The sequence below is a fragment of the Lathyrus oleraceus genome, chromosome 1 (genome assembly GCF_024323335.1).
Source record: "Lathyrus oleraceus cultivar Zhongwan6 chromosome 1, CAAS_Psat_ZW6_1.0, whole genome shotgun sequence".
NCBI lineage: Eukaryota > Viridiplantae > Streptophyta > Magnoliopsida > Fabales > Fabaceae > Lathyrus > Lathyrus oleraceus.
The window spans coordinates 425,804,831-425,832,056 of record NC_066579.1 but is presented as its reverse complement, the minus strand read 5'-3'; the positions used below and the strand labels follow the sequence as shown (position 1 = coordinate 425,832,056).

General features: G+C 33.3%; 2 protein-coding genes, 1 long non-coding RNA gene and 1 other non-coding gene across 5 annotated transcripts; 2 read left to right on the top strand and 2 right to left on the bottom strand.

Annotated features, from left to right (window-relative positions):
• The first annotated feature begins 2,944 nt into the window (after window positions 1-2,944).
• On the top strand, window positions 2,945-8,490 carry LOC127079111 (uncharacterized). Of its 2 annotated transcripts, XM_051019535.1 has the most exons (3): window positions 2,945-3,101; window positions 3,403-3,456; window positions 5,247-8,490. In XM_051019535.1, the coding sequence occupies exon 3, from the start codon at window positions 5,350-5,352 to the stop codon at window positions 8,272-8,274; it is 2,925 nt and encodes a 974-aa protein (XP_050875492.1). In that variant the 5' UTR covers window positions 2,945-3,101; window positions 3,403-3,456; window positions 5,247-5,349; the 3' UTR covers window positions 8,275-8,490. The 2 variants fall into 2 exon arrangements, with proteins under 2 accessions (XP_050875492.1, XP_050875500.1); XM_051019543.1 differs by lacking the exon at window positions 3,403-3,456 and having other exon boundaries at window positions 2,966-3,101.
• A 3,398-nt stretch (window positions 8,491-11,888) lies between these two features.
• Window positions 11,889-11,960, top strand: TRNAP-UGG (transfer RNA proline (anticodon UGG)). The gene has a single exon. It is a non-coding gene; the product is annotated as a tRNA-Pro (tRNA).
• A 1,613-nt stretch (window positions 11,961-13,573) lies between these two features.
• On the bottom strand, window positions 13,574-17,680 carry LOC127113920 (zinc finger BED domain-containing protein RICESLEEPER 1-like). Its single transcript, XM_051046511.1, has 10 exons — window positions 17,584-17,680; window positions 15,488-17,494; window positions 15,318-15,384; window positions 15,119-15,248; window positions 14,900-15,026; window positions 14,730-14,820; window positions 14,442-14,529; window positions 14,228-14,349; window positions 13,938-14,027; window positions 13,574-13,833 (listed from the first exon to the last, which is right to left on the bottom strand). Exons 1-3 carry the CDS (start codon window positions 17,678-17,680, stop codon window positions 15,329-15,331), a joined length of 2,160 nt encoding a protein of 719 aa, XP_050902468.1. The 3' UTR covers window positions 13,574-13,833; window positions 13,938-14,027; window positions 14,228-14,349; window positions 14,442-14,529; window positions 14,730-14,820; window positions 14,900-15,026; window positions 15,119-15,248; window positions 15,318-15,328.
• Window positions 17,681-18,145: 465 nt separating this feature from the next.
• LOC127079106 (uncharacterized) lies at window positions 18,146-19,469 on the bottom strand. The gene is made up of 3 exons (XR_007787899.1): window positions 19,349-19,469; window positions 19,181-19,246; window positions 18,146-19,040 (listed from the first exon to the last, which is right to left on the bottom strand). It is a non-coding gene; the product is annotated as an uncharacterized LOC127079106 (long non-coding RNA).
• Between the last annotated feature and the right edge of the window lie 7,757 nt (window positions 19,470-27,226).

Below are 27,226 nucleotides of genomic sequence, written 5' to 3'. Positions count from 1 at the left end.
AAAGGAAAAAATCAAAAGCAAATGAAGAGCTTGCTAAGTCAAAAGCTTGAAAACAAGATTGACTTAGGCAAAAGTTAGGGCATCATGGTGTGCTGCAGACCCAAAGGATCAGCCAGGAAAAAAATAAGGGAAAGTAAAACAAAAGAAAAAGAGGATCAATAACAAAATCTTCACCAAGAGCAAATCTTTGTCGCCACAAACAAAAGCAGAAGGTGAGTGTCTGTCGCTCCAAATTCTCATGGGTTCCTTAATCATCATTGTTAATATTCAAAATCATTTTCTGAAAGATAAACGCTTGTTTCGAGCTAACTGAATGTAAGACTGGAGAACATCACGGAGAATGGGTGGGTTAGAATAGGTTTTGAGCCTTATAGCATTTCCTTCTGAAACTGTGAACCATACCATAGTACAACCCTCAAAAGACCTAATTGAAGCATGATTTATTTCAAAAGCATACTATGGTAAGATCGTGTCAAAGTTGACTCCTAACGATTTTCTTGTCATTTGTATTGATACTGATATGGCATTTTAATCAGTGACTCATTCACTATATATCATAATCTTAGTGAACATACTTGAGTTTCAAAACTTGCATGAGCATGACACTACACTTATCATTTTCAAAATGAGATTTTTACATGCAAACAATCACTTGACATCAAGAAAGCTTACATAATGAGAATGTTGAGCAACTCTTCTAATATCTTATAGCTCAAATATCTTCAGTAGTCAGTCAATATGGGGCAACCACATCGAGATTCTACAAATATCTTTGAATAAGCTGAATATGGGCAACGTTACTTCAAGGCTCATATTGGGGCAGGCCACCCCAGGAGCACGAGAAGTCAATCACTCCCAGAAATGGTTAATCAAGAGAATACAGTTTTGAGACACTATAGCAAGCCAATTTGAGATCTTTAGATGATGAGACTACTCCATAACCTATGATTGAGGAAGTTGGTGCAAATATTCAGTATATTTGGGAAGAGGCAAGCTACGCATGTACAAGAACCCTCTATGTTTCAGACATGATCCAAAGGTGTGACAATAACTGTTCAGCTTGAAGTAAGTGTCAGAGAATCACATCTGTATGACCATTATACTAGCCTAAAATACTCTCCTCCCTTTATATGAGCATCCAGCTTAATCATTGCATGAATCATCATCATATATTAATCACATCGCTTCACTCATGCATATCATTCATCTAACATAACATGAAGTTGTGTGTGCAAATCAGAGGAATCAAAGCCAATATTTTATTGGCACCTTCAAATACTAAATTGGCCTAAAGTTTGATGAACGACGGGTTTGGTCAAACAAGTAACGGTAACCGGAGGATTGTGAAGAAAGCTTAGGGTTCAAGACTTGCATTTGAAATCAACCGAGCTGAAGTTTTAGAGAATGTAGCGTTCTTGCAATAAGGTAGCTGTAACCGAAGGTTTGGTCGAAGCACTTGAAGGACTTAGTTCAACTCGAGTCAAGGGGAGAGAACCGAATAGGATCTGCAACAACACTAAGGGTTGATTGGTGTTGATCATTTGTTCTCTTGTATTGACTTTTAATTTGAGTGAAATTGATACTTGGTGTGAACTGCACTCCAAGTGTTTGATAAAACTAATCTCACACAAATCTATTAATATTTTACTTGTTCTCTTATTGTGTTAACGTATTGTTAGAGGTAACAATAACAAGGATTGTGGTAGTTAATCGATTGAGTTAGATAGTGGTTGATTTTCTCTATCGTAGTTATTCCATTCGGTTTCATGCATATCCGATCTTTTCATTAACGGATCGTTTAGACGATTATAATCTAGGGTGCTTCTGCAACCGTTGAAAACAATTTTAAAAAGCGCTAAATTTCAAAAACTGATCTATTCAACCCCTTCTAGATCGGTACTATCGTCTAACACCTTTAAATGTTTGTAACCTTTAATTTTGATATATTAATAGCGTTTTGATATATAACAAGGTTAACAACAAACATCACTCCAACTTAAACACACTTAAAATCGAACAGGTCTGAATAAACAACACAAAAAACAAATATCAAAACAGATAAAAATACTTAACCACAACATTTCTAACTGATCATAAAAATCAAATTGATGTCATATGGTCCAAACATCCTTATCATTATTTACTCGCACCCAACCACGTACAACATCGAGTCTCTCAATACTTCTAATTTTTTCGCCTTTAAGTATGTTTTCGTCTAACCAACGAACCAACTCCCCATTTAGTTGCTCGAAACGACAAATGTTATAGAACAACATCTCCATCAGAGGCTTGTCTCTCGAATAAATCACTTTTCCATAGCGGCGATGAAGACGAAACATGTGTTGCAATATAATGAAAAAAGATGTGAAAAAATGAATCACCCAACACATCTATTTATATAAAAAAAATTACACAATACACGAAGGCGCCAGACCAATTGGCGCATCCTCTCACTTTATACACATGGGCGTCAATTGGATTGACAACACCATGTGCTGTAGCGAATTCAATTGATCTGACACCTACATTATAACGTTTTTTTTAAAGTGGGGTAGTTTGGGAAATAATCTAAGAAGAGGGTTATTTTAGATTTTTTTAAAAAAAGTGAATTATTTGAGTAAAAAATTCAAAAAGAGTGGTTGAATGATTAAACAAAATCATACTTGAAAAACAAAATTAGAAAAAATATGGATCGTTCGATCAAAATAATATATTAAAAATAATATTAATAGTTAAAAAATATGGACCGTTGGATCAAATTCAAATGCTAAAGATAGACCGTTTGATCAAGTTCAGACAATAAATATAAACCGTTGGATCAAAATAATATATTAAAAAATATGGACCGTTGGATCAAATTTAGACAATATACCCTCAAAGTTGGAAGAAATTACAATGAAAACAACACTGAAATTCAAGAATCACAATGGCAATATAGGAACAAAACAAAACCCTCTAACTACCTACTAGTATCAATAATAACAAAATGGTACTATTGCGAAGGTGTTTTTTCAACTCGCACCAACACACTCGCACATTTTTCTTTCTCCTTCTTCCTTTCATTTTTCGGTTCTCCTTTCATCAATTCCAAACCCTACCAGGTTTCTTCAAACCCCTTTCTCTTTTCAAATTTTTTTTTTATCTTTAACTCGTTTCATTTTCCCCTTTACCGAATTTAGGGTTTTAATAATTTCCCCCTAAAATTTTCATATCTTCAAATTTATTGAACTTTCCCCATTGATTCGTTGATGATTCAGTGTTTTACTTAGTTGTTATGGTAGTTTTTTTAATTTTTTTGAAGTCTTCTCAGTATTAATTAGAATATTATCTTACCTGTTGACCGTTTCTGGATTTGTGAAATGATTAGGGTTTTGCATGTAAATTATTTTTTTTTTCTTTCAGGTTTTGGAAGTTGAACATTGCTTGTTTGGTATTGTAAATGGTGTCATTGGCATAGTAAGTTTGATCACTATTTATGTTGAGATGGTTTTTGAACTTTGATGTTTTTTTTTTCTTCTTCTTGATTTGTGATAGTGTAGGTATAGCTTTTTATCTGTTAAGACTTGTTGAGCTGTTTTTTTAAATGTTGTAGACTATTTTCACTGGACCTAGAAATTTTTAAGCTTGGAGGCAATACTCATATATATCCTAGTTGGGTTGAAATACTCATATATGTATACATACACTGTTTAAGATGCTATAATATTAACTGTTTGATCATAATAAACGATCAACATTTAATTCCTCGATTAAAAACGGCACGTGTTCACTGTTTTTATATCTATATATATGAGAGGAACGAGATCAACATTTAATTCCTCAATTAAAAAAGCACATGTTCACTGTTCACAAACGTATATCTCTTGTTGAACGTGTCGGTGTCTGCTTGTTTTTATTTTTCTCTCGATATTTTGACTCGTTTCCCTCTCTCACAAGCACGTGTTATTTCCTTTTTTATGTCTGATTTGGAGTATTAAGATTCAAGTTTTATGCCTGCCACGTCATATGCGGCACCCCACCTCATCCAATTTCTTTGCTGAAAGCCACCCCTACCTAATTGCTTCTTGTTTTTGTACGTAAAAAATCGAACTATTCTTGATTATTAAATTTAAGTAGGCTATTTTTAACTTGTTTATAATTAATCTGGTATAGAAATGTATATCTCTTGTTGAACGTGTCGGTGTTTGCTTGTTTTTATTTTTCTCTCGATATTTTTGCTCACTTCCCTCTCTCACAACCATGTGTTATTTCCTTTTATATGTCTGATTCGGCGTATTAAGATTCAAGTTTTATGCCCTCCGTGTCATATGCGGCACCCCACATCATCCAATTTCTTTGCTGAAAGCCACCCCTACCTAATTCCTTCTTGTTTTGTACGTCAAAAATCGAACTATTCTTGATTATTAAATTTAAATTGGCTATTTTTAACTTGTTTATCATTAATCTGGTAGAGAAATGTAGATGTTTCAATTCTGAATCTTGATAAAGCAGAGAGACTTTAGAAGGATCTTCTGGTTTAGATTTGCATCAAGTCCGATTTTGATTCGAAGCAAATTTGGGGATGACAGTTTTAGACTAGACATAGAAATCACGCTCAAGAGAGGGGGGAACAGAGAAAATAAGGGAAACAAAAGAGATTACACAGTCTTAATTTTTTTTCCATTCATTTAATTTTTTTAGTTGAAAGGTTTAGCCATAGAAAGTGGGTATGTTGTAAGCCCACCTGAAGGCTTACACCTGCAGTTTGGCAGTGAGAAATTGTGAGTCAAACTAAAGTCTGTTAAGCAAAGTGTTTTGATTATTTTCAGATTAACAAACCTCACCCGTAGCTTTATTGATGTTAGATTTGATCATTCTCACCCTTACATTTGTATTGATTTTGTGCACTTTTACTCTATCTTTTTCGCCTGGGGTTGAGTGGCCCCAAAACAAACAAGAAATGTAGTTCAGTTAAAAGAGGAAGAAAATATCTTATTTTGGTAATTCTTCTATATTCTCCTTGTTGTGTATGATTAATTCAGATATCCCACCTTTTATAAGATATGAAGAATATCTTGTTGCTAATCTTTTTTTTTTTGGGTGAAAATCTTACTGCTTATCTAGTTCTACTTGTGGTGGTCGGCAAAATACTGATTCATAAATTTTATGTTTAGAAATCTGTTTGCAATATCAACAACTCCTTCCTTTTTTGAAGAGTTTTTGGTTGATGTGGAATATAATATTTATAAGTTGTACATAAATTGCAGGGTCAATCTGAATGTGAGGGCTGTAGTTTTTGGAGGGGATTTATGCTTTGTTGGGTATAGAACTTGCTGTCATCACTCATTAGGTTTTGAAATTTGGACTTTGATGGACTGCAATAAAGAAGAGGCCTTAAGGGCCAAGGATATTGCTGAAAAGAAAATGGAAAGCAAAGATTTCATAGGGGCTCGTACAATTATCACTAAGGCTCAGAAACTATATCCCAATCTGGAGAATATCACTCAAATGCTTGTTGTTTGTGATGTGCATTGCTCTGCTGAGCAAAAATTACTGGGTACTACAAATGTGGTGGACTGGTATAAAGTTTTACAAATTGATCGCAATGATAATGATGCAATAATTAAGAAGCAGTACAAGAAGTTTGCTCTTCAACTCCATCCCGACAAAAACAAGTTTGCTGGTGCAGAATCTGCATTTAAGCTGATTGGAGAAGCTCAAAGAGTTCTTTTGGATAGAGAAAAACGAGCATTACTTAACATGACCTTAAGCAAGTTTTCAATGAGCAGAACTGCCATGCCATCTCATCAACGGAGTGTTCCTGTGAATTTTAATCCTGTGATGCAAACTAATTTCCGGCCCATTTACACAAACCTAAATCCTCAGCAGCCGCCACCGCCGCAGCCACAGCCGCCACCACCACAGCCGCCTAAGCAGCCAACTCAGCAGTCTAAGCAGCCAACTCAGCAGGGGCTTAATGGTGGTGTCCAGCCTACTTTTTGGACTATGTGCTCATTTTGTTCAGTGAAGTTTGAGTATTACAGGGTAGTTTTAAATAGATCTCTTCGCTGTCAACATTGCAGTAAGCCCTTCGTTGCATATGAGGTGGGTGCACAGGGTACCAAACCGGCAACTAATTCAAGTCATAAAGCTTTTGGCCATCAGAACAATACTCCGCATCCTGGTACTTTTAAGGTTGACGTTGGATCTCAAGGTGGTCTGCATGCTCAGAGGTCCAATAAGGAATCTCATCATAAGAAAGACTCTACTTCAAATGTCTCTGTAAAGCCAAATGGAAAGAGAAAGAGAAAGCATGTAGTACATTCCAGTGAAAGTTCTGAGTCTATAGGCAGCACTGATTCTGAATCTGAAGATGATACATTTTTTAGCAACGGTTTTCCTGGTGTTTCGACTTCTAGAGAAGAGCGTCCACGTAGATCTACACGGCAAAAGCACCAGGTTTCCTACAACGAGAATATAAGTGACGATGAAGGTGAGTTGGAACCTTCAAAACAGGGTAAGGAAAGTGCTTCACCGTGTAGTGATCGTGAAAATAATGAGGAAACTAAAACGGATGATCAGAATGGTTTGGCTGCTGGTCTGAAAGATGATTTGAAAGGGGTTAAGCAGCAAAAGCAAAAAAATTATTCTGAAGAGAGCTTAAAAGATATAGATGTGAAAATTAAGGAGGTGGGGGGAAAAGAAACAGCGGGCAGCTCAAAGATAGATGAAGTTTCAGAGCATTCAGACTCCAAATCATCAAATCACTCGGATGGTTTTGTTTATCCTGATCCAGAGTTCAGTGACTTTGACAAAGACAAGAAAGAGGGATGTTTCACTCCCGGGCAGATTTGGGCTGTTTATGATGATACAGATGGCATGCCTAGATTCTACGCTCTAATCAAAAAAGTTTTTTCTCCTGGATTCAAGATGCAGATAACTTGGCTCGAGGCAGATCCTGATGGCGAAGATGAACACAAGTGGATCGAGGAGAACCTGCCAAGTGCCTGTGGTAAATATAAACTTGGTAAGACTGTAACCATTAAAGATCAACCGATGTTCTCTCATCTGACTTTATGGGAAAGGATTAGCCGCACTACTTTTAAAGTGTATCCTAGAAAAGGAGAAACTTGGGCTCTTTTTAAGAATTGGGATATTAAATGGTATACGGATGCTGAATCTCATCAGAAGTATGATTTGGAATATGTTGAGATCTTGTCGGATTATGTTGAAGGCGTGGGAGTAATTGTTGCATACTTGGCCAAGTTGAAAGGTTATGTGAGCCTCTTCTCTCGAATTACGAATGGAGGTAACCAACCATTTCAAATGTCACCAGCTGAGTTGTTCAGATTCTCTCATAGGATTCCATCTTTTAAAATGACTGGTCAGGAAAGAGCAGGCGTGCCTGAAGGATCTTATGAACTCGATCCTATATCCTTGCCGATAGAAGAGATTGGCACTCCTGATGATTTAGAAGTGAACGTTGCATCTTCTGCCAAGGTGAATTTGGAAAGAAGCAATTCAGTAGAGAAGAAGAAGGATCTTGTTGATCATATAGATGATGTTGGTGCTCCATCAGCTTCGGTTCAAGATTCTTTTGAAGTTCCAGACCCTTCGTTCTACCAATTTGATGCTGAGAGGTCTCATGAAAAGTTTGAGGCTGGCCAGATTTGGGCATTTTATGGTGACGAAGATGAACTTCCAAAATACTACGGCCAGATTAAAGGGGTTAGGAGGATTGGCCCAAAAATTGAGTTGGAAGTATTTTATCTTACTGATTGCCGGCTACCTAAGAAAGTTATTAGATGGGATGATAAAGATATGATCATTTCCTGTGGAAGATTTAAAATCAAGCCAAGTGCCAAGATATGCACTTACAGCAACACCAATTCTGTTTCACATCTGGTGCATGCTAGTTCTGTTGAAAAGAACAAAGAATATGAAATTTTTCCGCGGAAGGGTGAAATTTGGGCACTGTATAGGGACTGGACGACTAAAATCAAACGTTCTGATTTGAAAAACTGGGAGTACGACATAGTGGAAATCATTGAAGACGGTGATATGTGGACAGACATTTTGTTTCTGGAGAAGGTAAATGGTTACAGTTCAGTTTTTAAGGGCAAATTAAATAGCGGAGGATCAACGATGACCATGACGATCTCAATGAATGAGCTGCTCAAATTCTCCCACAAGATACCTGCTTTCAAACTTACAGAAGAACATGACAACAATCTGAGAGGCTTCTGGGAACTTGATCCAGGAGCAATACCACAACATTATCTTAGCAAGGAGTAATTCACCGAACTGGAGTGTTTTATAAGAAGCCTTGTTTAACTGTATTAGTTGTAAACTGTTTAGTCAGGGAGCAACATTTGCTAACAGATATAATTATTTGGACAGGTTTTTGGTTTTGTTTCTCTGCTGCCAGTTGAATTTGTTGTCTAGAAAACTTAGAGACAGTACTATGCTTTTTATAGATGAAAATGAATGTTAAACCTGTTTAAATGATAATATTCATAGTTTAGTTTATTTACCTTATTACTTTATCAAATGGTTCAAGATGATTTGTTTTCCTCGTTGGAGGAAACCAAGGCCCTACTTAAAGACCCGTTATTTTCAGTTTTTAAAAAAATGATTTTTAGTGTTATATTTTTTTGTGAAAAAAATTTCTAAGGGAGTTTTTCAAAAAATTGTGAATTAAATCATGTTTTAATTTTCATTTTTTCCCGATAATGGTTGTATATGTTAGAGGAGGTTAAAATTGACCTTTCAATTTAGAAAAGATAGATTTAAAAAATTGTAATATTTTAAAAAATGTTTTTATAAAATTCATTGAAAATATAAAGAAAAAATTTATTTTTTTTAAAGATAAAACCAACTATAAAATTTGGATTTAAGGTATTCATAGATTGCAATGTGATGATGGTATTTAAGGTGGAAAAACATAATCTTTTTCATCATAGGAAAATGCACTTTAAGTTATGAATTTATTATTATAAAATTTGGACGGTCCAGATCAATTATTGATTATCCGTAGATAATTTATTCTTATTCAAATATTAATTGTGGATCCCGCATGTCTTATAATATTAAGAATTAAGGGGAGAACAAAGAGAAGAAGTTATATGGTAGTGTCAAGAGTCAAGTGATGACATTTGAAGGATAAAAAACAAAAAAAAATTCAACATAAGATTTTGAAGAGAGGGTTTGGACAACTACAAAGAAATGCAAATAATATGTGGAATAAGATGGTCCAAAAGATTAGAAAAGTGGCTAATGAGACGTTTGGTGAATCAAAAGGTTTTGAAATTAGGGGTAAAAAATCATGGTGGTGGAATGAAAGTGTCCAAAGTAAAGTTAGAGTAAAAAAATTGTTTAAAAATTTGGTCTAGGTGTAAAAATGCTGAAATATGGGGAAAGTACAAGAAATCTAAGAATGAGATCAAGATCGCAGTGAGTGAAATAAGAACCCAAGCTTTTGACAGATTATATCAATCTCTAGGAATCAAGGAGGGAGAAAATTTTCTATATAAGCATGTTAAGGGAAGAGAATGAAAGATTACAGATTTGGATCAAAAGGAGTGTGTTAAAGATGAAGAAGGCAAAGTCTTGGTTCAAATACAAGAAGATATAAAAGATAGGTGGAAGACGTATTTTTACAACCTATTTAATGAAGGATATGATATCTCATCGGACTCCAGCATACTCGACATTAGAGAAGCAGATCAAAACTATAATTACTAAAGTCGGATTCAGAAATAGAAGGTAAAGGAAACACTGAAAATAATGAGTAACAATAAGGTGGTTAGACCAGACAATATACCTATTGAAGTATGAAAAGTTTTTGGAGAAAAGGTATTGAGTGACTCATCAAACTCTTTAATGAAATTATGAAGTCAAAACGCATGTCGAAGGAATGGAGAAGAAACACCTTAAATCCAATATATAAGAACAAGAGGGATATATAAAATTGTGCAAGTTATAAGAGTGTTAAGCTTATGAGTCATACCATGAAGTTATGGGAAATGGTGATTGAACAGAAATTAAAAAAAGAGACTAAACTATGGGAATCAATTTGATTTTATGTTTGGAAGGTCGATCATGAAAGCGGTTTATCTATTATGGTGTGTGATGGAGCAATATCAGATGAACCAACAAGATTTGCACTTAATTTTTATTGACTTGGAGAAGGCATATGATAGAGTACCTAGAGAGATTTTGTGGAAAACCCTATAGAAGAAATGAGTTAAGATTGCTTATATTCGAGCTATTCAAGATATATATGAAAGAGTATCGACTAGTGTGCAGACAAAGGTGGAGAGACAGATGAGTTTCCCAATATAATTGGTTCACATCAAGGTTGAATCTTAAGTCCATACTTTTTTACCTTAATTTCGACTGTACTCATGAAACATATCCAAGAGCTAGCATCAAGATGAATGCTTTTTGCAGATGATATAGTTCTTCTTGAAGAGTCAAAGGAAGATTTAAATGAGAGGATGAAAATTTGGAGACGAGTTTTAGAAACACATGGTTTTCGCTTAAGTAGAAGTAAGACGGAGTATAGGTGAAAGTTGGAGATCATATTATCCCCTAAGTAACACAGTTTAAATATCTCGGGTCCATAATACAAAATGATGGTAAAATAGAAGTGGATGTAAATCATCGAATTCAAGTTTGGTGGTTGAAATGGAGAAGAACATCAAATACTTTATGTTATGCAAAAATACCGCTCAAGTTGAAGGGAAAATTTTATCGGACTGCGATAAGACCTAAAATTTTTTGTACGGGATAAAATGTTGAACGGTTAAAAATCAACATGAGAATAAAATAAGTGTAGCAGAGATGATGATGTTGCGATGAATGTGTGGTAAGACTCGACATGATAAAATTAGAAATAAATATATTGTAAAAAATGTCAACGTATTGCCTATAGTGGAAAAGATGGTGGAAGAATAAACTTAGGTGATTTGAGCATGAGAGAAGATCGATAAATTATGTAATAAGGAGAATATAGTAGATGGAAAGAAGACAAACAATTAAAAAAATGGAAGATTTAGAAAAATTATCAGAAGTTATTAAAAAAATCTTTAATTTGGATAGAAACATAAACTTTGATAGAATATTATGGCAAAAATTGAGCGATGTAGCCACCCCAGTTAATGAGATAAAACTTAATTGTTGTTGATTCATTAATGTATAATTTTCTTTAAAATCACAAATAAATTCATAAAATAATATTTTTAATATATTTTTTTATTATTATTCTTATATTTTATTTTTTTATTTTTATTTTTTTATTAACTATATTTATTTCATGTATTATTTAACTTAAAAATTGTTTAAATAAAACCCGCCATCAACACTCTAAATTGCTTATCTATTTTTTGTATGCGACAAACTCTATTTTAATTTTCTTTTAAATCATGATAATGCATTATAAGTTTTTCAATGATTTGGATCATCTATAGTGTTTTACCTGATACTTCCATTCAGCCACCATCATAATATTCATCTATCTTTTTTCTCACTATTCAAAGCAACATATTTTTATCTAAATATTCTATGACTAGCTGATCAGTGGTAATTTGTGTTATAGACTTACATTTTATTAAAAATAAACTACAATTAAATAAATTATAAATCCTCAATTTATTTTATTATTGTTAAACTGTGACAAATTTACATAAAATCTCTAAAAATTTGAGATTGTCAAGTACTTCGAAATATAAGGAATAGATAATTCACTCCCACAAGTTTATAAAATATTAGTTTAATACCTTAACTTAAACAATTTCAAATAAGGTTTTGTATTGGGTAGGACAAGGAATCGTGTGTTTCGATAATTAGTATGAATACTATTTAATATGTTTAAATAAAATTTATTATTTCACACGTAAAACACAACAGGGCATTTGGTCTAGTGGTATGATTCTCGCTTTGGGTGCGAGAGGTCCGGAGTTCGATTCTTCGAATGCCCCGTTTTAATTTTTCAATGAAAGACAGAATCTCGATTTAAAATGTAACAAGAGGTGTTAATAGCCTTAGCTCAACAATATTTCTAAATATTTGATTCATTTAAGATAGTTCTTGTAATGTCTTTATTATTTTATTGTGTGGTCTAGGACATGAAAAAGTATAAAATATACCATGTTCTTAAAAAAAAAAAAAGAGTTTTAAAAGAAATATTTTTAAATTCTCTTTTATATATTATAACTCTCCTTCTTTCTGTGGAACAGATAAGTTTTTATAAAAAAAAATTTAAGTTTTAAAACCTATTCTAGTATTGTCAAAAATTCCTATTTAAGATCTCATGATTTTTTTAAAAGGTTTAAGTGGATTTTACAAATTTCAAAATATCATTTTAGTTCTTTAAATTTAGTCTTTAGAAAATCATTTTCCTTTTCTGTTTGAAAATATTTTGAGTGTTGGGTTCTTTGATCCTATCATTAAATATTTTTTGATGTTGAGATAAACCAAAATATGAGTCATACCGATTTTGAATAGTCTCTAGACGACTTCCATTCAACTTTTTCAAATCTTTGTATTATGGATCTTCGTATCTTTGAAAGACTTCTCAGTATTTTTATGACGTTTTGATAAATTATATAAGTTTTTTCAAAAAATTGAAGTTTGTTTACAATGACGGTAAGTATTACAAATATGTTGTCAATTGTTTCGTCTTCTTTCATCTCAAAGGTTTCAAACTTTTTTACGGTCTATTCTTTCTTTTTTGACATGACTTATTTCTTTATAATGAATTTTGAGAATATCCCAAATTTAATTTTTAGTTGTATATTTTTCTATTATATTGTATTCTTCACCGCTTAAAGTATATGTTAAAATAAATTAAGCTTTAGAGTTTAAAAGTAATTTATCATTTGCATATGTAGTAGGGGTGGACATCGGTTGGGTTGGATCGGTTTTCGGGCCCAAATTCCCAATCCGACCTAACCATCGGTTGGAAAAAACATAACTAAAACCGACCGGTTTGCAATTCGGTTTTGTTCGGTTTCGGTTTTGTTCGGTTCGGTTTCATAATGCGGTTTATTCGGTTTTAAAAATAATTGAGCTCATTCCAAAATAAACCCAACACAAGTGGATTTTATCTAGGATTTAAATAGCACAATTTTATACTAGTCTTTAAACTTTTAGTTTACTTATGAACAAAAAAATAAAACAATATATCTTAAAACTTATGAAATTGCTGCATTTTTCGGAAATGGATTGAACAATCATTGTTAACATTTGTATTCTAAATTTCTACTCATATTATATCTATCTTGCTGACATGGATACAGGGCCGTTCAATGTAACAAATGTCTTTGAGTTCCATAATGGACGGTGGTATATGGTTCATCATCACAGTTCTGTGATGAATGGGGATGTAGAGCAACAAATTATGCATGGATAGTAATAGTAAGAGAGATGATATGTTATTATGTCTGATACTGGTCTCAGAAAAGGTTTATTTGCAGAAGCAAGATGCTTGAAATTATTTTCGTAATTGGAAGTTTTGTTTTGAGCTTTGAATCTTTTGTTTTCATACTGTATATAATACAGGAAATTGCAATGGGGCCAAAAAAGTGTGAAAAATAGATTAAGTGGATTAAAGTAAATACAAAAGATCGATGGAAAAGATTACATGTGAATCAACGTCCAATACATCGGTGAGACTTGTGAAAAACCAAGGCTGTGCAGTTGCAGGAGTTACTAATTCAAAAGTATAGTCCAATTTTGGCGTGCATTTTAGTTCTCTAGCAGTGTGTGCATTTTTCAATATTGTAAGAGACAAGTCCATTCCGGCAATGCAATATCCAATCAACCTTCAATGCAATATCCAATCAACCTTACCTATAGATGATCATCAATCAACAATCGTATATATAAGAGCTAGTGCATAACAATTTCTATAACAAAAGATAAAATCAAATCAAATTCTTTTCATAAGCTATTACCAAGTTCAAGTGATGAACACGCGTTAACACCTTAAGCTCGGCAAAAAATTCTTTTGATGCTTTCATGTCCATCTTCTTTATTGCAGCTTTCTGTGTAATTAGATAGAACTTCAGCATTATCATATTCAACATTAGTTAGCATGAGAAAAACAAAAACCAAAACAGACACAATACATATCAGCAGCATTAAACCAGAGGCCATGCTTGTTTTCACTTCATGAGCATATTCAGCACAAGCTAGACCAAGGAATGTTAAAGGGAATGAGTAGATCCACCATGTAATGTTTAACCTTTTTATAGTTTTCTTGAACAGTCCTGACCTGCAAATAATGTACCATTCCTAGTGAAAACATTGAAATCGCAAACTCGCTCCAACCGATTTCTGTCGCAACTTGAGCCGCCACCAAGTTTCCTATAACAGAAACAAGGTTAACAGGGTTTGCTACCACTGATAGAAACCTCTTTTCAGTAGGTAAACTTTGAGAACAATGGTCTTGTACTCACCAAAAACAAACATGGTAGCTCTGAATCCACCTTTCTTTCTCTTCCATTCAGCAAGAAGCTTGAGCTATTCAGTCTCCTCTTGATATGCCTGCAAAACAAAAAAATTGAATCTCATCAACATTATGCATAAAAAAAGTATATAGAAAAATGGTTGAGTAAGAGTTCATTCAAATCCAAAACAGGAAAAAAAATTGAATTGTATTATTGATGATTAAGGGTACAGATTAATGATGCTTAACCAATCAATTATCATAATCATAATCAAACCTAACATATAGTATAGTATACCCCACTCTGTCTTTATTCCACAGCTTAAGCATTAGTACTGTAAGGTGAAATGTCTTGGGCTTAATGAATATAGATTTGTTAATCCCCAAGTCTGTAAGAGTGAAAAAAACCAGTCATATTTCAGATAAAAAAATAGCACATAAGCGAATGAGATTAAAACAGAAGCATACCAAAAAAATGTAACATTTCGAACACTGAATTGTTATGAAACTAGCAGCAGTGGCTGCCCAAAAAGTCTGCCCAAAAAGTTTCTGAGTCATGATTCTCATAACAACAGCAATATGAAATAACAACAATCTGAAATAAATAAACATGATTCTCATAAATAACAACAATCTGAAATAAATAAACATAACAAATGATCCATGAACATTATGCAGAGGCATTACCTTCCTGATGACCAGCAAACGCAGTAGCTACTGAAACGGTTCCATCCTTAGTTTCAAAAAATGACTCCAAAAAAGAAAGGCTTGTCTTATTGAATCACAAAGTGACTCCAAAATATTCAAAAATTCACAGCTGCAAATCAAATCAAATCAGTATAGTTAAACCAATGTAAGACATAAAACAAAACTATATTTTTCATACCTAGGCGAGAATTAAACAGGCCCAGCCTGTGTAGGAGCAGCTGCTCCACCAGTAGCTACTTGAAACTCTACAAGTTGTTTAAACATACGTTAAACATATAACAAGAGGCTTAATTTTAACAAATATTTAAAATAATGTTAAAAGAGACAAAGTTTTCATTAATAACGTACCTGAAACAATTGATTCACTAATCTCATATTCTTCAGTCATATTAAGGACATTTAGATCATTGTCAGAAGGCTTCAACCAGTTTTGAGTACATATAAGCGCTTCGACCATATCTGGACTCAAAGAGCTCCTATAGATATTTAAAATCCTCCCCCCCGTGCTAAAAGCACTTTCTGAGGCTACACTAGAAACAGGTGTTGCCAACACATCCCGAACCAAGGTTGCTAATATAGGATAACGGGTGCAATTTTCCTTCCACCAATTAAGAATACTAAAATTTTCCCCCTCCCCGCAACAAGGGTTACCTAAGTACTTCTCTAGTTCATTTTCATTTTCAATTGTGTCTTTTTCCTTCAGATGTTTCTTAAAAGCATTAGCCCTTGTAAAAGGTGATGGTTCTTTTGGTTGGGAAGATGCTTCTCCAAGGGAAGTGCTCCCTGGTGCACTTAAAGGACTAGCCCCAACATTCTTATCATGATCAGATTTATGCCAATTATATAGTTTAAACAAACTAGTTTTGACACATTCAATATTTTTCTTGGCAAGGTCACTAGAATGCCCATACATATCATTAAAAGACCACTCAATATAGTTAAACTTAAACCTAGGATCAAAGATCACTCCATAGTAAAGAAAATGATTCACTTTTCCCACATCCCCCCAATACTTATCATATTTAACCTTCATATGTGAAATCATTGGAGCCACATAAGAATTCAAGTTAAATGAAGCTTCTTGAAGCTCACACAAAATTGAAGACAAGTTATGAAAAGCTAAATGCAAGGACACTTCTTGCGAAGTTGAAAACACTTTGGTTGCCTCATAGAAGGTTTGTAAGAAAACCACAAAAGCCCTAACTTTTTTCCAATCCTGAGAACCGGGTGGACCGGTAAGGAGGTCAAAATATTCGATGTATCCAGGATCCTCATCAATCATATTGTCAAATGCAGCTTCAAACTTTTCAGCAGCATCCAACATTAGGTAAGTGGAATTCCACCTTGTAGAAACATCAAGACAAAGTTTTTTTTTACAAGTTATGCCCGCAAGTTCAACACACTCCTTAAACTTCATAGCTCTTTGTGGAGAAGACCTTACAAACCTAACAGCAGTGCGAACTGATTCAATAGACCCTTCATGTTCTTTTTCACCATCTCTCACTACCAAGTTCAAGACATGGGCAGCACACCTCATATGCAAATAATCACCTACACCCAGTAAAGCATTCTTGCTCTTAAGTCTTCTATCCAAATAACTCACAACCACATCATTTGCTGTTGCGTTATCCAGGGTAATTGTAGACACTTTCCTAAGCCCCCATTCCCTCAAAACGTCCTCGACTTTCATGCCAATGGTATCACCTTTGTGATTTGGAACTAAAGAGAAACTAATAATTTTTTTTTGGTACTTCCAAGCAGTGTCAATGAAGTGTGCAGTGGTGGCCATATAACTAAGGTTTTGTATCGAAGTCCAACAGTCTGTGGTTAGTGCAACCCTAGTACAATCAGATTTAAAAAAGGCTTTAAGACGTGACTTTTCAGCTAGGTAAAGCTGAAAACAATCCCTAGCAACGGTCCTCCTAGTAGGGATAGCCATTTGGGGTTGCAATTGTTTACACATTTGCTTAAAACCAACACCCTCAACCACTCTAAAGGAATGTTCATCAAGGATAACAAAGGTATTAATGGCCTTCCTACAGGCTGCAACATTAAACCTTTGACTAGTTGGAACTAAAAACCCACCCTCGCCGCTTACAAGGTTTGTCTGATTGGGGTCTTTCAACAAAAGGGCAGGGTTTTTGTAACACACTTTCGAGTGAGCTAGCATGTTAGAAGTACCATGTGTTTTAGGGTCACATCGGTACCTTTTATGACAGTGTTTACACGCGGCTATAGGTTCAGGCTCATCCGGTAAAATGTTAAACTCTTCCCAAACCATAGAAGTTTTTCTACTACCACTAGCATTAAGTTTCCTTTTTCGAAGTGGAGGGAGTGCAGTACCAGCAGCTGCTCCTATAATTCATACATTTAAAAATGACAGCATAACATGTATCACTTATTAAACAAACACTCAGTATAAAAATGACAGGTGATGGCATTACCTTGACTCACTCCTTGATCTACAACTCCGCTAGGAACTCCAACTCCTTGCAAGCTAGGAACTCCAACTCCTTGCAAGCTACTTTTGCCGCGCTCCATTGGCGGCAGGACTCATCCAATTACCTTTAGAATATTGTTCCTCGTTACAATAACAGCACATTGTGTTACCAGATATCCATTAGAAGCAACCAAGATTGAAATCACTCTTGACCATGCCTCATAATTATTAAAATTTTCATTTCTTTTTTTATTTTTATCGAATATTCAAGACTTTGTAAACAAACTTGGTTGTTAGTCTACATCTTTTCTGTGTTAAAGCAAATTTCAAATTAAATAACACGACTTCCAAAACAAACTACAGTTGGACAGATCTATTGTGTAAAGCAAATTTCAAATTAAAAGATGTACATATAAACATATGTTAGGCCTGATTTGCACATACTTTCACCCTATAAACCAAATATGATGACAGAAACAGCATATAAATTACTAGATAACGTAATCAAAAAGACTGATGAGGTTCAGACATTGACAAAAAAAACATTTCAATATGCAGCTAAGGTAAAAATTTAAGTATATCATCTATATTTATATATCTATACAAATAGATGAAATGAGAAAAGAGAATAATAAACTTTACATGAACTAACAAAGTTTTCAACATTGGGGGAAGTAAGAATTCTCTAACGGAGAAGATATAAAAATTGAATTCCTCAATTCAAATTTATAATTAAAAGGTTTAAATCCTAGGATTAAAAGCAACAACTATTAAAATGAAGTGTGACTTATGATCCAACACCTAAGCATCGTAATATCTTGATATGTCCAACCATTCTCATAATATTCAAACAAGCCATAATAATCAGTATAAAAGCTATTCAAAACAAAACCAGAACTAATGTGAACCATACCACAAAACTCAAACCATCAAGTATAGCTTAGCTTACTCAAAACTAATAATGCCACACAACCCAAACAACTGAACAATGAAATAGTTTTATAATCATATTGAAATATCAAGAAAGTACAAAATAAATAGAAAATAAAACAGAAACAATGAGGCTGCAAAAACAGTAGTTCAAAAATACTTGCCCCAATCACAAATAACTAATTCTAAAAACAAATATTCCTCTATAACAACTTAAACTTATTTCTGTCAGATGCAAGACTAGCATGATAAAGAGCCTATTTGTTAATGCTTGAAAAAAGTGATTTCAAACTTGTGTAAGAAAATGATTATTTCTTCATAGCAGTAACTAATGATTCTTCATAGCAGTAGTTATAGCTTTAAAAATCACTTTTTAAAAATCACTTTTTATTTGAACAGCTAGTTATTAGTAGCTATAGATAACATGAAGTTTATAACGGCCAAGAGTAAAACCTCAGGCTTCTTATTCCGGAAGTTGTCGGCGAGCTGAGTAGGAACAATATTTACCGACAACACCTTCACAAAATCAATCTGAAGAAGCAGTTTTAGAATCGGAGTTAAAACAAAACAAAGTCAAACCCATCAGAAATAGTTCAACCAAACTTAACATTTCAACCATAGTCAGAGAGAAAGAGAGGGAAAGAGAGAAAGAAAGATAAGGAGTAACTTACATCGGTGGTGATTTGTGGTTGAATAATGGACGGCGACGGTTCTTCGTTAAACGATGAAACCACGAACTAGCATCAACCGAAAAATTGGAAGGTAGAAAGAGTTAGTTCTTAAACGATGAAACCACGAACTGGAAATTGAAAGGATGAACCCTAGAATCAACCGATTACCTGAGAGAATGATGAACCCTAGCGGAGTAACGTTGCTGTTTGTGCGTATGAATCTCACGAAGAAGTGGAACTAATGAATTGAGATTTGAGACTGAGAGAGAGTCTTGGTTTTGGTTGGGCCGACCGGTTGATTTAGGAATTTATGGTCTATAACATAATTTCTACTGAACCGGTCGGTTTAGGATATCATCTGGTCCATAAATTCAAACCTAAACCGACCGGTTTAACCCATGTGAACCCAAGATTATTCAAACCGTCAAACCGAAAAACCGACTCACCCGAACCGGTGTCTAAGGGGCCACATGGTTTGGTCGGTTTGGGCTGGGTTTCTTTATTCTGTCCAGCGCTAATATGTAGTCCATTATGCTCATGATTTTAGTGGTTAGACTACGATACTATGTAGTCACCTCAATATGATTGGCCATTATGGCTCCTATAATATACTTAAACCTTCAATTTAGACACACAAAATTTCAATAGAATTACAACTTATATCTTTTGTACTTGTTATCTTGCAATTTAAGTTTATTTCTCAATTTAAGTTTTCATTTTTTGTTATTCATTATTATAAGCTTTTCACAGTATTTCAATACAATCACGTTTATCTAATCATTTTTTTAATTTACATTATTTGCTTGCTTTCCTTTATTTGTCTTTATCTATCCACATTCCTAATCACATTTATGCATTAACATCATTTACTTAGATAATATCTTTTAAATCACTTGTTGTTATAATCATTACCATGTTGGAGTAGTTCTCATTATTGTAATACGTATTTTGCATCATAAGAAAAAGTGGAAGTTCATTATCTTAACTATAAGATATAATCAAATGAAGTAGAGAAATGGAACTTCAAATATGTCTTATTGAATTTCACTCTTACAAATAAGTAGTTACATAATATCATAATAATTGAATGAAGAGTACAACGATTCTGTCTTTCGAACAAAAACACATGTATAATAGTCTTATAGATCATATAACCAAACTTACATTTTTGAAACTTCATTCAATTATTATGATATTATGTAACTACTTATTTGTAAGAGTGAAATTCAATAAGACATATTTGAAGTTCCATTTCTCTACTTCATTTGATTATATCTTATAGTTAAAATAATGAACTTCCACTTTCTCTTATGATGCAAAATACGTATTACTTGTTTATTTTATATTTGCATTTTATTTTAATTCAAAAAAATATCAAAAAATTATTGTTGACTTGTGACTTGTTGACTTGTAATCTTCATTTCTTTTCTGTTTGGCATTGATTGATGTTGGTTCGATCCACATTTGATCAATTGGATTTGATATTTATCTTCTTTTTCCCTCCCTTTCATCTTCATCCCATTCTTTTCATTAATGGCCAATGATTTAATGTCTTATGGTTGGTCTTGACAAATGAGAGGTTTAACCTTCTTTGATCCAAACCAAACTCAACTTGATCCATGATCAAGTGAGTTGTTTTGTGTCCAAGATAGGTTGCTTCTTGGTCAAGCAAATAACCTAAAGTCCATACAAGGCCCTTCCCCTTTTGTTTTGGCATGACAAGTTTGTGGAGCTTGACTTACTAGTCATGATCTTTAACTTGTGTTTATTTGCCTATATTTTTATTGACCGGCCTCAGATAGGTGTGACTACTACATTAGTCCACTTACGATTGCTTAACATAGCGCTACACTGTCTTATGACAAACTAACATAACTTCACTAATTACTAACTTTAATTTAAGCATTTAATTTCTTGCTCTTTACTTTTAATGCCATTTATTTCTTGCTCATTTATTCATATTGCTTTTTATTTTGGTCACTTGAGCACATATTTTATGTTTATGTCATTTTTCTTTGGCTCATTTGCGCTCATTATTATATATATATATATATATATATATATATATATATATATATATATATATATATATATATATATATATATATATATATATATATTGTTGTCTTGTATTGTTTTGGTGTGAACCAAATGCAAAAAGGAGAAAGGACTTAGAATTAGGACTTACCTATGCTTAAAGGAGTTCAAGAGCGACTAGGCCTCATACCTTTAACTTATAAATATAACTCACTTCAAGTTGCTTTTGTGGTTCCAATGGCCATCTTATTAAAACCTTTTCATAAACATTAGTCATAGGTTTGAGTTATCATAGTGGTTGATGTAAATCTCACCTTATTCTTAGTGATTGGATTATAAGTCTTCCATACTTATTATAGGGTTAACCCCTCACTAGTATGTTGAAGCCTTCCTCACATGGTGGATTGTTGGTTTAGGTTGAGTTTTCTCCCTTTGATAACAAAAGACCTTAAGGCTTTTGATCAAATCAATTCACCAATCTTTGAGATTTTTACCCCGAACTACGAGGTTTTGAGCCTTCTTTGTGATGGTACGTAGGCAATGGGTTCATCCATTCAAACAACAAAATTTGTAAATATAATCTATTCTCTTCTCATCCCTTTAATCTTGTTTGTACAAAATCTTTTCACAAATACCAACCTACAACACATATTTGCAAAAAGGGTTCCCTTAGAGTACTAAGGATGTTTTGGGTGCGTAAAACCTTCCCATTTCATAACCAACCCCCTTACCCAGATCTCTGACATTTTTATTAGTTTTTGATTTGAAAAACTTCTTACTTGGCTTTTGTTCTCTTTTTAGCCTTTCCTTTGGACAAATAAAAGTGCGGTGGCGACTCGAATTGTATGTTTACTTTTGGTTTAGTCAATAAACCTAAAGGTAACGAAAACCCCGCTATATCCACGACTCCATTTTGTTGAGGAGTCCTTAGTGCCGAGAAGTTATGAAATATTCCATGTTCTTCGCAAAACTCTTCGAAGGTGGCATTTTGGAATTCTCCACCATGGTCGCTTCTTATGGAGGCAATAATTAGTGATTTCTCATTTTGGATTTGCTTCGCATATTTCTTGAACGCCTTGAATGCATCATTTTTCAGCACTAAGAAGAAAGTCCAAGTGTATCTAGAGAAATCATCAACAATGACTAAAGCATATACATTACCTCTGAAGCTTCTTGTTCTTGATGGACCAAATAAGTCCATATGCAACAATTGTAGTGGCCTTATAGTGGACACCACATTCTTTAATGTGAAAGTTGATTTGGTTTGTTTCCCCTTTTGACATGCATCACAAATCCTATCTTTGACGAATTTTATCTTGGGCAAACGAATAACAAGATCATGCTTTATAAGCTTATTCAAATGTTCCATATGAATATGTGCAAATCTTTTATGCCACGACCATGACTCATTATTGTTTACCATAAGACATTTTACCTTCAAAGAAACATCATCAAGGGAAATCATAAATATGTTATTAATTCTTGTACCTTTGAGTTTTACCTCATGAGAGACTTCATCTTCAATCAAGCATTCATCTTTGGTGAACTTGATTTTGAAGTCCTTGTCGCAAAGTTGGCTAATACTTAGAAGATTATGCTTTAGTCCTTCGACATAAAGGACATCTTCAATGGATGTGAAAGGTGGTGCTCCAACTTTGCCTATGCCAAGAATTCTCCCTTTGTCGTTATTACCATATGTGAAATAACCCTTGGCCTTTAATGCTAGATTTGAAAATTTGTTAATGTCTCTTGTCATATGCTTGGAACAACCACTGTCAAGATACCAGAGGTTTAAAGTGGTTTTTAAGCATACCTACAAAATAGAATTAAGTTTTGTTAGGTACCCAAATTGATTTGGATCCTTCATAATTAGTGTCTTTATTTACCCATACATAATGCCCACTTGCTACGCTGAAATTTATAACATAGCACACATTTGGTGTATGACCAATTATTCCGCAATAAAAACAAGTAGGTTCAAAGTTGCTTCTATATCTAGGAACATAAGATTTCTTTTTAGGAAATCTCTTCTTTTTAGGATAGTGATGAACAACTATGGGATTGTTTACTTTCACTTTGGATGGTTGATCCTTAGCCTTAACAAAAACGGTTTTACTGGTACTTGGTTTGGAAAACTTTGAGTAACCAAGACCACTTTTATCATTTGAATATCTTTGTTGGCTAAGGACTCCTTCCAATCCAATTTGTCCTTTTTCATATCTTTCGAGAACTCTTTTTAATTGGACAATTTGGAAAGAAAGTGACTCACAGTTTTTACATACAAAATTCTGTTTTTCACTAATCATCTTTTATTTTTCATCGTTGACATCTCTTTCAATTGTCACCATTTTTCCTTCCAAAGATAAAATTGTTTTCTTTTGAGATGATATAGTTTTATACCGAATTTTGCATTCTTCAAGAAGTTCATTTATAACACCTTGTGCATCACTATCGAAAAGAGAAAAATTGCTACTAACCTCATCTTCTTCATTGTCAGAGTGGTGTGAAGCCATTAATGCTAAGTTTGCACATTCGTCGCTCTCCGATTCGGATGAAGAACTTATCTCATTATCTTCCCATGCAACATACGCCTTTTTGTTCTTGAAATCCTTCTTGCCTTTAAAGCCTCCTTTCTTTGAGAGTCTTGGACAGTATGGTTTTATATGACCTTGCTTTCCATATTCATAACATGTGACTTCTTATGTGGAAGTGGAAGCCTCCATTTTCCTGAAATGTTTATTTCTTTTAGCATGAAAAGGTTTGTCATTTTTACCAAAAAACTTACCAAGCCTTTTAACAAAGAGCATAAATTTTTCATCTTCCTCCAATGCGGCCTCATATTTTTCTTCCTTTGATTCAACTTTTAAAGCAATTCCTTTGGATTTTATTTCCTGATTTTCATGCTTTTCAAGTCGTCCAAGTTCAAGTTCATGTTCTTGGAGTTTTCCGAATAACGATGCGGACATCATTGTAGAAATGCTTTTCTTCTCTGATATGGCCGTAACTTTAGGTTGTCATTCTCTCGTCAAGGATTGTAGCACTTTAAGGTTGAGATCATCATTTGTGAAGGTCTTTGTAAGAGTGATTAAACGATTCATTAAGTGAACAAATCTTTTCTGTAAAGCAACAATTGATTCTCCGGGCTGCATTCTGAACATTTCGTATTCTTGACTCAATGTATTTAATCTGGATCTTTTGAATTCAGTGGTTCCTTCGTGAGTCTCCACCAAAGTATCCCATATTTCTTTCGTAGATTTACATTGAGATATGCGGAAGAACTCGTCCATACTTAATGCACTTTGAAGAATATTTATGGCCTTCTTCTCATTAAGTATTCTCTTCTTATCGTCTTCATCATACTAGCTTTTGATCTTTGGGGTGTTAACATCATTGACCACACTTGTCGGATTATGTGGACCATTTTCTACGGTTTCCCATATACCATCTCCTTGTGCTTCTAGATGTGCTTTCATGCGGATTTTCCAGAAGTCGAAGTATTCTCTAGAAAATAGAGGTGGTTTGTTTCTACTACCTCCATCTTTAAACACCGGGTTTACGCTTGCGGAAGCCATTGTCTGGATCTGTGGAGCAAGTTACCAGAACCTACTCTAATGCCAAATGTAAGTTAGGAATGAGCTTAAGAGGGGGGGGGGGGGGGGGGTGAATTAGGACTTTAGAAATTTATTCGGATTTGATGGATAAATGTTCTTTTCTTTTATGGATTGGTATGATATTGAAAGCGGTAAAGAACGGAAAGTAAAGAACACCAGGAATTATACTGGTTCCCCTCACAACTTGAAAGTACTCCAGTCCCCTTACAATGTGTAAGAGATTTTATTATTGTTAGATCTCCTAAAGCAAAACTCTAACTAAGTAATCAAGAACAATCCTCTTGAAAACTTAACTCACAAGAAAAGAAAACAATCCTTCCTTTTCTTGACACTTATATCCAACAATCCTGGATAATAAGCAATACACCTAAAACCAAACAATCCTTGGTACTTAGGATTTTACAAAGCAATTGAATGAATATGAATATTTGTATTGGATAAGACTTTAATCAATTGATTATAATCTTCTTATCTTTCAATATGAAAGTTCAAAACAAAATAATCTCTAAGTGCTCAAGAGTACTTTTGAAGAAAATGATATGAAAAATCTTTTTCAAAAGTATCTTAATATGAAAAATAAATGAAAATGAATGTATAGAGATTTTGCAAATTGATTTGAAAGAGGTGAATTTTGTAATGAAAATATAAGGATTATTTATAGTATGAATGCATCCCTTCAATCATAACATGACAATGGTTAGAATAGAAATTAGAGATTTGTTGATGAAAAGATGTAAGCTTTTGTCATGAAGAGTTATGATGAATTGGTGCAAAGAATGGTGAAATAACATTTTAGATTTTTTTTTTAAAATTCAGCATCAATCCATTGACCCTCATAACCAATCGATTGACATAAGCAAAATATTGAAAAAATACACTAAGATCAATCGATTGACATACAACACCAATCGATTGGTCTAACTTTAAAAACGAAAAATTCTAAAACAGAAAGTTTGATCAATCGATTGTAATATGGCATCAATGATTGACACATCCAAAACTTTGAAAAAAATTCTAAGTTAAAAAACTTTTGAATATGCAATTTTTAAACACTATTTTAAAACAAATAATCATGATATAAAAAGTTTAGAGTGGTCATATTAATGTTTGATAAAAACTTTTGAGCACTAGGAGTATATTGTCAAGAATTCCATACACCTTTACTAGATCTATGAAAAACTTGAGCAATGTTGAAATGATCTTCTTTTTCCATTCTTTTGATATGGGGAGCTTGATATGTTGTCTTCATCAAAATCTTGTAGGAAGCTTGTCTTCACAAAAACAATATACTCTTTAATGATTTAATTGATTAAAATTATGTACTAATCGATAAACCAAACAAAAATATAAAATATTTATTTTAACGTCACTTAGTCAATTAGTAGCCTCCTTAATCATTTAGTAGGTGTTACATTTTGATTTAATCAATTAGAATGACCTCTTAATTGATTAGCCAAAGTATTTTACCTTCACAATTGATTAAACAAGCTATTTATCAACTAATTAGTTGCCCCAATTGATTGTAAGGCATTTAATCTTCAGAGAAGAGGTTTGAAATTATTTATGTGTGTGTGCGCGCGCGCGCAGACACATGTGCTTTGCCTTAGTACCCTAAAACTTACTCTTATTTCATTTAAAATTAATTGTTCAAAAACTAGATGGAATGTCGAGCGCTAGACCAAGCTAATTTTCACACTTTCACATATCCAAGATCACAACTTCATATCTTCATGTCCATTTACTTGATTAAACTTTCTCTAGAAATTTCATCTGGAACTTGATATATTTGGCTAAAGAGGCATGTGATATCTCTTTCTTGTTTGAATGTCATCCTTAGGAACCATTTGAAGTGTCTTCGTGATTAAAATCATTTGAAGATTTGTCATCATCAAAACCAAAATCTTTTGATGATATTACCTACGCAACACATAGAACCACATTTTGATATGTTTCTGGGTCAATCATAATCCAACTCTAAAATCCAATTAAATATGATAAGACTATACAATAGGAATAAATAGAAGTTATTTGATTTAGGATATGTTTGATTTAGCTTTAAATAAATGAATTTTATAAAATTGTTTTTCAAAATATTACAATTTTTTTATATTTGTTATTTAAGATCAAAATATAGTCGAAATCGTAATTGTTTTTCAAAAAGTTATATCTCAAAATAATTTTTATGAAAAGCTATTTGAAATAGCTTCAAGATTAAGTGATTTTTATAAAATTTTGATATAAAAAAAGTTTCAATAAAATGATGAAATATCTAAAATAACATTTTAAAATAACTATTCAAATCAAATTTTCATTTGAAACTTTTATGAAAAGTTTCTTTGAAAAATTTGTTTACACAAAATTTTGTTACACCGTAAACATTATTTTAAAAAAGGGCAAA

Excerpts from the sequence above, each read along its gene's own strand:
- LOC127079111 (XM_051019535.1), top strand. The coding sequence starts at position 5,350 with ATGGACTGCAATAAAGAAGAGGCCTTAAGGGCCAAGGATATTGCTGAA.
- LOC127113920 (XM_051046511.1), bottom strand. The coding sequence starts at position 17,680 with ATGGAGCGCGGCAAAAGTAGCTTGCAAGGAGTTGGAGTTCCTAGCTTG. Across the intron at positions 17,495-17,583 it reads AGATCAAGGAGTGAGTCAAG|GAGCAGCTGCTGGTACTGCA; the intron begins GTAATGCCATCA and ends TATGAATTATAG. Across the intron at positions 15,385-15,487 it reads TAGTGAATCAATTGTTTCAG|AGTTTCAAGTAGCTACTGGT; the intron begins GTACGTTATTAA and ends AACAACTTGTAG.